We start from the raw sequence: 12,982 nt of genomic DNA on the forward strand, positions 1-12,982 counted from the left end.
ACCGCTTCATAGCCATGGGACCATGGACAAGATGCTTTGTGTGGCAAATTGTAATTTCCAAAGCTGGCCATAGCTGTATCTTCCATTCCACATGCTCTTCTAGAATCTTACCACTCTACCCTCAAGAGGTGCGGTCTGTAGTCCATCCCCTTGAACCTAAACAGGCCTTTGTGAACACCTCAATTAGGAGTCTTCAGGACACCAAGCAACCTCTAAAGTTAAGTCAGAAAAATGCAATGAATTCTGCCTTGCTCTCTTAGGATGTTTGCTCTTGGAGAACCCAGCCACCATGCTCTGAGGAAGCCCAAGCAGACTATGGAGAGGTACTGACACCCCCTTCTACCTGCCCCTGCTGAGCCCCGAGGCATCAACTTGGCAGTCATGTTGAGTGAGCCACCTTGAAAGGAGATCCCTCAGCCTCCAGCAGGATTCTCTAGCTGATGCCACAGGGGGCACCGATGAGCTGCCTTGCCAAGCCCTGCCCAAATTGTAGAGTTGGGAGCAAAATAAATAACTGCTGTTGTTTTAAGCCCCTACGTTTTTTGGGGGGTGGGTAGTTTGTTACTCAGCAAGAGCTAACTTATATACTTTGTCTCTCCAAAAGCTCAGATCTTTTTTCTTTTGGCCATGCCGTGCAGATTGTGGGATCTTAGTTCCCCGACCAGGGATCAAACCTGCGCCCTCTACAGTGAAAGCGAGGAGTCCTAACCATTGGACCGCCAGAGAATTCCCTAAAAGTTCAGCTCTTACAGGGTTGGTGTGAGGGTTATGAGATAAGGCATGTTCCAGGCCATCAAAGTGCTTCACACATGTCAGTGACTCTGGCAGGACTGCCCCTCGGGCACTACCCCCGGCTGCCATCTCCCCAGCTTCCTTCCCTAGAGACTCCCCCCTCCAGCTTTCCATTCTCGCAAGATGCCCCACAGAAAGTGGCAGCATCTCCATCACTAAGAACCCACCCAGTGCCAGGTACTGTGCCCTTGAGTCCTCACAAACATCCTTGAGGTGGGGCATGGGGGGAAAACATATGAGCCCATTTTACAGGTGAGCCAATCGAGGCTCAGAGTGGGCCAGCATCTTGCTCAACACCAGAGGGTGAGTTAGTGGCGTAGCCTGGTCTGTCTGACTCTGAAATCCCTGCCCTCTCCCCACCCCCCGATTAGAAGTTCCTTCAGCACCCACCTCCATCCCATAGGGAGGAGCCTCACGTGACCTTCCCACAGGACGATGAAAAGCACACTCGGCAGAAACACGGCAGGACAACAATTAATTTATTGAGGGTGAGGCAGCGGGGAGGGTCGGGGAGCAGCCTCTCTTGCCCACATGCTCCAGGGCTTCTTTCTCCCCCAGCAGCACCCCTGGAAAACCAAGGTCTGCGGGAGCTGACAGGAGTGAATTCAGGAAGGAAATGGGGGGTCACGGAAGCCAGAAAGGTGGTCAGTTCGGAGGGTGGGTGGGACTTGTGGGGTCAAAGGTGAGGCAAGTTCAGAGATGAAGGGAGAGACTCAGAGGGAGGGGTTGACGTAAACCAGGGCTTATAGGTCTGGGGGGTGCAATGGGGCTCGTGGGGAGGTCAAGGGTGGAGAGGTCAGGGGTGAAGGAGGGATCATGGAGTTAAAGGTGGGGCTTGTAGGGTCAGAAGTGAAGCAGGGCTCATGGGGGTGTCCAAGGTGGGAGAGTTCAAGAGGGGTCAGAGATAAAGTGGGGCTCAAGGGTCAAAGGTTGGCGGGGGAAGAGGTGCAAGGTTGTAGGGTCAGAGGGGAGTCAGGCTGGGAGGTGAAGCAGGGGGTTCTTGGTGGGGTCAAAGGTCAGCATCCTAGCAGGGCGCTGATGTGAAGGGATGGAGGCGGCCCTAGGCCACCTCCTCCTCGGCCTCCTCCTCAAACTCCCCCTCCTCGGCCGTGGCGTCCTGGTACTGCTGGTACTCGGACACCAGGTCGTTCATGTTGCTCTCGGCCTCGGTGAACTCCATCTCATCCATGCCCTCGCCCGTGTACCAGTGCAGGAAGGCCTTGCGCCGGAACATGGCCGTGAACTGCTCCGAGATGCGCTTAAACAGCTCCTGGATGGCCGTGCTGTTGCCGATGAAGGTGGCGGCCATCTTCAGGCCGCGGGGCGGGATGTCGCACACGGCCGTCTTCACGTTGTTGGGGATCCACTCCACGAAGTAGCTGCTGTTTTTGCTCTGAACGCTCAGCATCTGCTCGTCCACCTCCTTCATAGACATGCGGCCCCGGAACACGGCGGCCACGGTCAGGTAGCGGCCGTGGCGGGGGTCACAGGCCGCCATCATGTTCTTGGCGTCGAACATCTGCTGGGTGAGCTCGGGCACCGTCAGCGCCCGGTACTGCTGGCTGCCCCGGCTGGTCAGCGGCGCGAAGCCGGGCATGAAGAAGTGCAGGCGCGGGAAGGGCACCATGTTCACGGCCAGCTTGCGCAGGTCGGCGTTGAGCTGGCCCGGGAAGCGCAGGCACGTGGTGACCCCGCTCATGGTGGCCGACACCAGGTGGTTGAGGTCCCCGTAGGTGGGCGTGGTCAGCTTGAGGGTGCGGAAGCAGATGTCGTACAGCGCCTCGTTGTCGATGCAGTAGGTCTCGTCCGTGTTCTCCACCAGCTGGTGCACGGAGAGGGTGGCGTTGTAGGGCTCCACCACCGTGTCCGACACCTTGGGCGACGGCACCACGCTGAAGGTGTTCATGATGCGGTCCGGGAACTCCTCGCGGATCTTGCTGATGAGCAGCGTGCCCATGCCCGAGCCCGTGCCGCCCCCCAGCGAGTGGGTCAGCTGGAAGCCCTGCAGGCAGTCACAGCTCTCCGCCTCCTTCCGGACCACGTCCAGGACCGCGTCCACCAGCTCGGCACCCTCTGTGTAGTGGCCCTTGGCCCAGTTGTTGCCGGCTCCAGACTGGCCTGAAGAGGGAAGGGGAGGGGACACCCAGGCTGATAGGGGGAAAGCCCACCCTCCACCCCACTCCCAGCCATCCTAGTAGTTGAATAATAATAATAACAAAATCATTATTATTATTATGATGATGATGATGAATTGTTCTCTCGGGTTCCATCCTTGCTTCCCTTCACCCAGCAGCCAGAAGGATTCTGATAAAACCTAAATCATGTTCTGCCTTAGCTCAAAATCACCCCAGTTCTTCCATCTTTCAGTAAAAGCCTAAGTCCTCCCTTCGGCCCACAAGGCCCTGAACAACCTGCTCCACCCCCTCCCTGCCCTCCCCTCCTCCCTCTCTCCCCCTCGCTCACTCTGCCCCAAGCACACAGGCCTCCTTGCTGTCCCTGCCACACACCCGGCACAGTCCTGCCTCAGGGCCTCTGCATATGCCGTTCCCTCTGCCTGGAATGCTGTTCCCTCAGATACTTACATGGTTCCCTCTTTCCCCTTCTTTAGGACTTTGTTACCCTCTGCAGAAGTGATAAACCTGTTTTTTTAAATTAATCATGTTTATTGTCTGTAATTTCACAGGGGAATGCAAGCTCCGGAGGACAAGGATTAGGATTAGAATATTGGCTGGTATTTTTGTGAACAGGTAACATTTCTTCTTGCCCCCTCCTCTGCTTCCATCCTGGTCTGGCCCCCTCATTGCCCATCTGGATCAGTACAATCGCTTCTGCCTTGGTCCTCCCACAGCCTCCCCCCAGTCTGTTCTCCTTGCAGAAGCCAGAGGGCACCGGTGAGCACCTGAGTCAGGTCCTATCCCTTCTCTGTCCACAGCCCTCCCCGGGATAAAAGCCCAAATCTTCCCTACAGCCTACAAGGCCCTGCACAACCTGCCACCATCCCCTCCCTGCCCTCCACTCCTCCCTCTCTCCCCTTTCCTCACTCTGCTCCAGCCACATGGGCCTCCTCACTGTTCCTCCAACACACCAGGCCTGGTCCTGCCCCAGGGCCTTTGCACGTGCCGTGCCCTCTGCCTGGAATGCTCTATCCCCAGGTACTCCCCTGACTGACTTTTCAGGTCTCTGGTCAATGTCACCTCCTCTGAGAGAATAGGATTTGAACTAGGTGGTCTGGCTCCTGAGTCCACACTTTTCTACCACCTCCCCTGCCTCACCTACTAGAGGCCACAGAATCTTTTGGCCCGACTGGAGCCGCCCATAATCATCCTAGAATCCCTCACATCTTTTGGTCAACCTCATTTAGTCTTTCCGCAGCCACTTCCTGAGGACCTATTGTGCGCCATAACCACACATGATCATCATTATCTTCCTGAATCTTTGCACAGACCAGAGAGGGGAAGTCACTCGTCCAAGGTCACATAGCTTGTCCCGTCAATCCCTAGACTCCGGACTAAACTACTGTGTACTAGGAGGAGAGGCGCTGGGGGAGGGGGAGCCTGGGGCCTGAGGTCAGGTGGGGATGTGCATTTAGCTTGACCTAGAGGTACCAGGAAATGTTTCCTACATGGTTGTTCAGAGTGTGCAGGCCCCTTCAATCTGAGTGCTGTAAATGTGCCCACTGTCTTCACACATGCTGTTCCCTCTGTCTTACACACCTTTCCTCCCTTCATTGCCCTTTGGTCAACCCTAGCCCTATTCACCTTTTAGGCTGCAGACATTAATAGTGATAATGATAATAAAAATGACAACAAAACATCAAATGCTTAGTTATCTTTTTCTCTGTGCTAGGCATTGTTCTAAGTTCTTTATACGTGTTAGTGGCTTTAAGTCTCACAATCCTGAAAAGTAAGTTTTTGTATATTCCCTGTTTTAAAGATGAGGAGACGGGCACAGAGAGATTGAAGGGCCTGTCCAAAATCACCAAGATGACTCAGTCAGTGCCTGAGTTTGACTTATTTCTCTTCTCTTCCCATTTATTTATCTTCCCAGCTCCCTCCACCAGGATGTCAGCTCGGGGGTGGGGGCAGAGAGCTTTATTTGTTTTATTCTTGGCTATATTCCCAGGGGGTACAGTAGGGCCTGGTATGCAGTAGGTGCTAATAAGTATTTGTCGACTGCATGAAGTGGCAGAACTGGGATTTGAACACCGCAGTCTGGCTCAGATCCATACTGTTAAATTAAAATGCCACCTTCTCCGGGAAGCCTTCCCTACCCTGCACCTCCCCTGGTTGTATCAGATGCCTCCCCTGGATTCCCACAGTGGCCTGTGTATCCGCTTTCCCCGCTGGGCTCTGGGTTCCTGAGTTTAGACGCTAGGTGAAGAATTTTAAAAAGAATTTTCACCAAGCATGTGGAAATGAAAGAATCTGGGGAGGGGGGGCTTCCCTGCCTGTGTCTCATGATGGTGACTCACCAAACACAAAGTTGTCAGGACGAAAGATCTGGCCGAAGGGGCCTGAGCGGACAGAGTCCATGGTGCCCGGCTCGAGGTCCACAAGCACAGCTCTGGGGACGTAATTTCCTCCTGCAGAGAAGCAGATGGAGAGCAGCTTGGTCAGCGCCAGGAGCCAGCATCCTGTCCCCTCCCAGGCCCTTCCCACCCCCACTCTGGCAGGTGTCCCCTGCCCCTTACCTGTGGCCTCATTGTAGTACACGTTGATTCTCTCCAGCTGCAGGTCACTATCCCCATGGTATGTGCCAGTGGGATCGATGCCGTGCTCATCACTGATTACCTCCCAAAACTGGGGGGGGAGGGCGGTGGTAAGGACCAAGAAGGTGGAGCCGGTGGCCAGGTCTGCCCCACCTCCATCTTCTGGGCTCAGGACCCCCACTCACCTCCCTAGCTGCCACCTGTCCCCCAGGCAAGGTGAGTGTGGAACCTAGAGGCAGAGTGGGCGGGCGAGGATGAGGCAGCAAGAAGGGAGCGGTGGGGGCGGGGTGGAGCAGACGCACCACCGCAGCCCAGCGGGCTGGGGTCAGCGCTCCCTGGCTGCTGCCGTGGGGAGGGGCGGGGTCTCTTTGTGCGTGTGGAGGGGACAGTGGGCCAGCTGTGAGGCCAGCTGTGGCAAGCGGACAGAAGCCTGGGCCCCACCCCCATGGGCCTCTTTGTTCCCAGCTTGGCCCTGCCCCCCGCGCCCTCCCCCACCGTCCCTGGGGTGCTGGCCTCCTGGGGGGCCCCGTCCCCCAAAAGGCCCATGGTGGAGGAGCTCTGCGGAGCTCGGTGGACCGCACTCCACATCTCTCGACCGCGTCCCCGGGCCCGGTCCCTCGCGTACCTTGGCTCCGATCTGGTTGCCGCACTGGCCGGCCTGCAGGTGCACGATCTCCCGCATGGCGGCGGCGCTGATGGTGGACGCGGCGGCGCTGCTGCTGTTGCTGGGATCTGCGGCGGCGGCGAAGCACGGTCCCTGCGCTCCTGGGGCGCCTCTATATGAGCGGGCGGGGCTCGCGTCACTGCAGGTCACCGGCCCGCTCCGCCCCCCGGTCCCGCCCCGGGACGGAGGGTGCGGGGATGGACGGATACCCCTCCCCTGCCGCCTGGAGACCTCTGGGGGCAGGGGCTGGGGCGAGCCGGGGCTCCGTGCGCCCCCCACCCCGGGCCGTGGAGGGTGAGGCCTCTCAGGCACCAACAGTACCACCTTCCTCCATCCCACCCCTCCCGCCCCCAGCCAGGCCTGGCGACCCGGGTTTTGCAGGGATTGGGCGGGGGGAGGGAGAGCGCCCGGTAAACAAGCAGCCGGGAGATTCTGCCTCTCCCCGCTCTCGCCCCGAACGACCCTGCCTCAGTTTCTCCGTCCCAAGCCTCCCTCCCCATTCCGTTTAGTTCTCGTTCGCCAGAACCCTCGCATTAACCGGGAGGGCTCCTAGTGGGGCCGAGCTGGCCGCTCCGGAGTAGCCGACAGTTTTGGGAGGAGGGGGCGGTCGGTTTCTGCAGGACTTGTCTTGAAGCTGCGTAGTAAGTAGAACCACGATTTCCCTTCCATGTTTGACTGCGGATGCTTTTGGAAGCTGATGGAGGTTTGGGGGGGACCGTGCGCTCCCCCTGGACACCTCGGTTGGGCTTTGGGTCTGTCGCAGGTGGGGTCACCCTCAGCCTTGCCTGGGGTCGCACATCAAAGATTAAGACTTATAGCTGGATTACATACTGCGGGGATAGAGGGCTGCCGGCGGGCTGCCTTGCTCCCCCCAGATCGGCACCTCTCTGCTCCATTGTTATAATTTATTCCAATCCATCGCCCTGCCTTTGCATTTATTAGTATATGACCTTGCACAGGCCACTTGGCTTCCGTCTGGCTGAATTTCCTGCAAGATGGGGCTGGCAGGAATGCCTGCCCTCTAGGCGGTTGGGAGGGTCCAAAGATGGCCCAGTTAACAAGATGGCCCCGGTTTCCCCTCGCAGAGTGAACGATAAATTGTAGCTATTAGTATTACAATTATTATTGTAATGCTGGGCAAGACTTCCTGTGCTGCCCCACAAGCGAAGGCCAGACTTCTTGGGGCCACTTTCTGCTGGCAGCCTCCAGCTCTGCCATCCCTGGAAGCCTCTCCCTCCTCCTCCATGGCTTCTGGCTACTGCGGGGTGGGGGTGGGATTAGCCAGGTCGGCTGAAGGGCTGGGACCTCACGCTCTCACCCGTGGCTTCCAATTTTGTGGTTCTCAACAGGGAGCGATTCTGCCCCGCAGGGACACTTGGCAATGTCTGGAGATGTTTTTGGTTGTTATGCCTGGATGGGTGTGTGTGTGTGTGTGTGTGTGTGTGTGTTACTGGCATGTAGTGAGTGGATGTTGCTAAACATTCTAGGATGCACAGGACAGTCTCCCCCTCCCCCCAAAGAATGATCTGGTCCAAATGTCAATAGTGCTCAAGGTTGAGAAACCCTGTTAATTATTTGAGAAAAACAAACAAACAAACAAAAAACAACTGAGTTAGATCTTTAGGCTCACACTAGACACCAGAATAAACTCCTGCTGGATCAGACAGTACAAACGAGGGTGACCCCCCTCCCCCTCCCCCCAGCATCTGTGAATTACTTCCTCTCTCTGTTTGTGATTTAAACGTGTACAGCATCCTGGGACTTCAGTAGGTCAGATGATTATGGAGCACAGTCTCCTGGGGGGTCAGCAGAATCCCCTAAGCCAGAAATTCTCAGCTGGGGGTGATTCTCCCCCCCGCCCCCCACCCAAGACACAGGGGAAACTTGACAATGTCTGGAGTCATTTTTGATCTTTACAACTTGGGGCTGTTATTGGCATCCAGTGGGTGGAGCCTAGAGAGGCTGCTCAGTGTCCTACACTGCACACGGACGGCCTCGGCAGCAAAGGATAATCTGGCCCCAAATGCCAATGGCAATAGCCAAGGTCGAGAAACCCGATTGAAACTTCTGAGGTTATCAAATGTTGTTACAGTTGATCCCCGAGACCCGGTTCCCGGATTGAAATAGGAAGTCCATCAACCCATGTTAATATCTGTCAAAAATTCATAAACCCTGTGTTGGCATTTTATTATTTAATATATCAAGACTCATCAAAACATAAAAGTGGAAGTGGCCCTGCTGGGAGGGGCTGATTTGGGGTTCAGCCCCAGAAAAATGGGGCTTCTTGTGTCACCCCACCAGGGCAGGGCTGATTTGGGGTCAGGGCTGAGCTCCAGGGAGGTGGGGCTTCCTGGATTAGCCCACCTTGGAAGGGATAGCCCCCTGGAGAGCACAGGCTCTGGTGAGCAATGGGTGCCCTCTATCTTCCTCTGCATCGGGGCATCCCTTGGGTTCCCTGAGGGCCCTCAGGGGAGGAATACAGAGGGGAAATGAGGAGGAAAGTGGCGAGCAGGGGATGGGTGGTCTTCTAGCACCTGGAGCTTCGGGGACCTGGCATTGCCCAAGATGTAGAAAGCCTGCAGGGATGAAGTGGGGGAGGGGTTGGAGTGGGCTGACGTCACCTACACCCCAAGGCCGCTCCCTTTTCAGTCTGGCCTCTCCTGGGCTCCCTTCCTGGAAGATGAGGAGTGCCAGGTGTACCCAATGGCTCTCAGGCAAGCAGAGCCTCCCTGGTACCCAGGTGTCCCATGGCATCACTTACCACCCAGAAAGCCATCAAAGCAAGAATCCGAAGATGGCATCATGGGGGTGGTGCCAATGGTCCAAGACCCGGATGTAGCCAGTGAACAGAGCCAGGGACAAGAAAAGGAGCTGGATGGTGGGCCGTAAGAGCCAGATTTTCTGTCCCCAGGACCTGGCCTGTACATAGAGCTGGAAGGCGGATGGGCAGCGCCTTGAAACCCTGGGAGCAGGTATCCGGAGGGAATCCACCCCGCGGCTGCGTTTTTGTGCCCACTGGCCTGTCCGAGCCTGCCAGTTTTATATGGAAATGGATTTCAGCCTCTAAAGAGGGTAGGGGCTGTGGCCTCCGAAACCATCATTGTAAGAGAACTTCATGCTATTAATATTGGGAGAATTGTTAGATGGTGAATGATTTCCCAAGAGTCAGGTGAGACCCTCCAGATAGGCTCATACTGTGACCTGGCACTGCCACTTTCTGCCAGTGTCAGATCTCTAATCGAAGCAGGTCGGCCTCATCAGGGGGCCCTCAAAAAGCAGAGTTTGGGCTCTTGATTTTGAAATGGAAAACAGAAAAAAAAAATCCCTTCTTTAAACATCAGGTGAAATTGATGAGCAGGAAGAACGGGACAGTGGCTTTTGTGTGCTTTAGGGAGAAATCAGACATGGGCACGTGAGGTGGGGGAATTCCCCGAGACCCAGAACATTCTGTTCACAAAATTGACTATTCGGTCCATAAAATCAGGGGAAGGCCTGGCTCCTAGCTGTGTGTGATCGGTCTGTGCACCTCCTGGCATTGTTGGCATGCACCCAGCCCCCAAACCACCCCCACTCCCCCGGGACGGAGGGAGTCTGTTTTGCCTGTTATTAATGATAATAGTGACCTTTAGGGCAGATCCTGTTCTAAATACTTTGAGCGTATCAGCTCATTTATGTGTTAACTCATGAAACCACAACCCTAGGAGGCAAGTGCTATTTCCACACTCATTTTACAGATGAGGAAATGGAGGCCCAAGGACACTGAGTGTCTCACCCAATGTCACACACAGTTGAGGCTGGGAATAGAGCATGTACATTCCAGCTCCAAAGCCCTGCTATCACTACGGAAAGCTGTAGTTACTTTGTTACCTTGTCTTTAAAAAAAAGGGGGGCCGGCTGGCAGTCAGATGGGCTGCCTTTCAGGAAGAAAACGTTGCTGGTGTGAAGGCAGCCATGTAGCACCACGTGCACTGTAGCCAGGGCTTCTGTGTCGTTGTGTCTGCCCACCACGGTGCCCGGGTGCTCTGGGCTGGCTCCGATGTGTGCGATCCGCTTCTGCCAGCCGAGTCTATGCCCGTGGGTCATCGGCTCCTTCCCAGGGGTTCCCCCACCCCCCGCCCTACTCCTCCTGCCACTTTATTACCCAAACCTTAGAGCTACACCTCAGTTGGGTCTGATTTCCCTTCCCCCTGCCCTTGGCGGAGCCCAGCCCTGGGCATGGACCCAGCCTGGCATGGGCCCTCTCCAGCTGCAGGGAGGGGGAGACAGAGGGTTCTGGAAGTTGCTGTTCTGGGACGGGGATGCTGAATGAGTCTTAAGAGAAGATGGGCCCTCCCCGTTCTTGCCCTCCTGACTCTGGGGGAACACACAAGCTCTGTGGAAGCTGTGCCTGGCACTGCTGGCACCAAGCATGGGGTGGGGGTGGGCGGGGGACAATGGAGTATTTTCTGGCCTTGCCGAGTGTGCAGCCCACCTCCGGCCAACACTCACCACCAAGTACACCATGGAGTACATCCCGATGGAGGCGTCCACAGAATAGAAGGATTTCCTGGGGGACGGGCAGGGGCAGGGTGGACATCAGCTGGGGCTGGGGTGGGATGGGAATGCTTCCTGGGTTCCCCTCCCTGACCGCCCACTCGTCTGGCATCAAGGACGTCTTCGGGGTGCCCTGTGCAGGTGTAGTTGGTGACGTAGCCGCTCTCGCGGTCGAAGGAGGCTGGGTCAGGCAGGCACGCGGCCAGGAAGTGGGGCCGCAGGTGACCTGTGGTCATCTTGGCAATGCTGGTCGGGGAGCAGCAGGCCAGGCCGCCAAAAATGAAGGTGCCCAGCTGCTTGTAGATCATGGCCGTGTAAGTGCCGCTCATGAAGGCTGGCGAGCTCAGCTGCAGGCGCTTGACATGAATCAACTCTCCCAGGCTGATCTGTGGGGCCGTGTCAGAGGGGTGAGGGGTCACTGCTGAGGGCGGAGGGCGCAACAAGAGTGGAAAATCCCCAACCCTTTGTCTCAGGTTCATATGGAAGGGAGGCTGTTCTTTTCCAGTAAACCAGGCAAAAGGGTGGGGCTTCTCATTCCATCCCACACACACACACACAAATGGGTGACTTCTCCCACCCTTGTGCCTGAAATGGGCAAGACTTCCTAAGCCAAGGGATAAAGCTTCCCATATCATCAAGGAAAGGGGGGGGGGCCACAACTGAAAGGGGCGGGACTTCCTGTTATACCAGGGAAAGAGGCGGGGCATCTCCCTAGTTTATGTCAGACATAGGTAGGATTTCCTGTCCCATATCTGAAAGGGGCAGGACTTCCTGTTATACCAGCAAAAGAGGTGGGTCATCTCCCTAGTTTCTGTCAGACATAGGCAGGATTTCCTGTCTCATATATGAAAGGGGTGGAGCTTCCTGTTATACCAGGAAAAAAGGATAGACTTCCTCCCAAATGCCTGAAAATGATGGAACTTCCCTTGTCACTGGGAGAAAGAGGCAGGATGTTCTATGTTTGAAAGGGGGAGATTTCCCAGATCCCCAGAAAAGGGGCAGGACTGCTTCCTGCCTTCTGCATATAAGGGATGGGGCTTCCCTGGCCACTGGGGGGCAGGGGCTGAGCTTCTTGTTCCATACCTAAGGCAGAGAGGTGGGTGTTTCCTCTATATTATGTCAAAAGTGGGGGGCTAACCTTTTCCTCAAGGAAAGGAGTTTTATGCCATTGAGCAGTGAGATTTCGCATTTCAGTAGGAAAAGAGGTGGTACTTCCTCCTGCCTTAGATCTATAATGGGTGGGGGTTTCCACTTTGCCAGAAAAACAGGTGAACTTGCCCATGGTGTGTCACCACAGCCTGAGTTGAAAGTGGCCACCCTCTTACCGTGAAGATGGAGATGAAGAAGCCCATCTTTATGAGTGCCGAGTCTTCGATGATGTAATGGGCCACTCGGGGTTATTGGATGGTGGTGTCATTGCAAAAGAAGCCCTGGATGTGGGGTACCAGCAAACCGGTCTCACTCAGCACGATGGGGAGACTGACTGCAGGGGGTGGAGACGACCCCACTCATGGATGGGTCAACTGAGGTTTACCCTCCTTAGGCCTTCCAGCCAGTCTGTCCTCCTGGCATCTCCACAGCCTGGACATGGGGACATGGGCAGAGAGGACAGTATGGCCAGGAGGCCAGAGGAGGTCAGAGCCCCAGGGACCCATTCACAGGTGGGGTCCTGTGAATGAGGTGGGTGAGGGGTTAGGATAAGGAGGGGATAAGCGTGGAAGGGCTCGCTCTTTCTGTATGTGTGTGTGTCCTGATGTATGTGTGTATGATTATGGCTCTGCATGTCTTTGTGTGTGAATGTGTGTGTGTGTGTGCTGATGGGTATCTATGTCTATGACATGCGTATGTGGTGTGAATAGGTGTTTGTGGTATACATGGGTACATGTCTGAGTGTGTGTGCTCCTCTCTGCGATGTGTGTGTGTGTGTGTGTCAGAGAGAGAGAGAGCAATTATGCATTGTGTCCATGGATGTGTGGGTTGTGTTGGGGTGTGTGTGTGTGCTTGTATCTGGGATCTGTGTATGTGTTCATGTCTATATCCATGGCTCTGTGGCTGATTGAGCTGGGAGGGGAGATACTGGTGGCAAAGTTGTGTGTGAGCAGTGTCAAGGGCCCCTCACCTGACACCGCCATCCTGAAGTCAGACAGACCAAGGGGCCTGTCTCCAGCAGGTGCCAGGCTCTGTGTCTGGCCCACTCATCCTCAAAACCTACACCCAGGCCTCCCTCCTCTGTCTTGACCCTGTCATTCTGTCACCCAGTAAAGTTTAGAGGAGCCAGGCAGCTG

At 55.8% G+C, this 12,982-nt stretch overlaps 1 protein-coding gene across 3 annotated transcripts; it reads right to left on the reverse strand.

Moving 5' to 3' along the window:
• Positions 1 to 1,250: 1,250 nt before the first annotated feature.
• On the reverse strand, positions 1,251 to 6,269 carry TUBB4A (tubulin beta 4A class IVa). Of its 3 annotated transcripts, XM_082455284.1 has the most exons (5): positions 6,126 to 6,269; positions 5,686 to 5,729; positions 5,483 to 5,591; positions 5,264 to 5,374; positions 1,251 to 2,910 (listed from the first exon to the last, which is right to left on the reverse strand). In XM_082455284.1, exons 4-5 carry the CDS (start codon positions 5,322 to 5,324, stop codon positions 1,853 to 1,855), a joined length of 1,119 nt encoding a protein of 372 aa, XP_082311410.1. In that variant the 5' UTR covers positions 5,325 to 5,374; positions 5,483 to 5,591; positions 5,686 to 5,729; positions 6,126 to 6,269; the 3' UTR covers positions 1,251 to 1,852. The 3 variants fall into 3 exon arrangements, with proteins under 3 accessions (XP_082311410.1, XP_082311408.1, XP_082311409.1); XM_082455282.1 differs by lacking the exon at positions 5,686 to 5,729 and having other exon boundaries at positions 6,126 to 6,268; XM_082455283.1 differs by lacking the exon at positions 5,686 to 5,729 and having other exon boundaries at positions 5,264 to 5,591; positions 6,126 to 6,266.
• Between the last annotated feature and the right edge of the window lie 6,713 nt (positions 6,270 to 12,982).

The sequence above is a fragment of the Balaenoptera physalus genome, assembly GCF_965194825.1.
Source record: "Balaenoptera physalus genome assembly, chromosome: 3".
Lineage (NCBI taxonomy): Eukaryota > Metazoa > Chordata > Mammalia > Artiodactyla > Balaenopteridae > Balaenoptera > Balaenoptera physalus.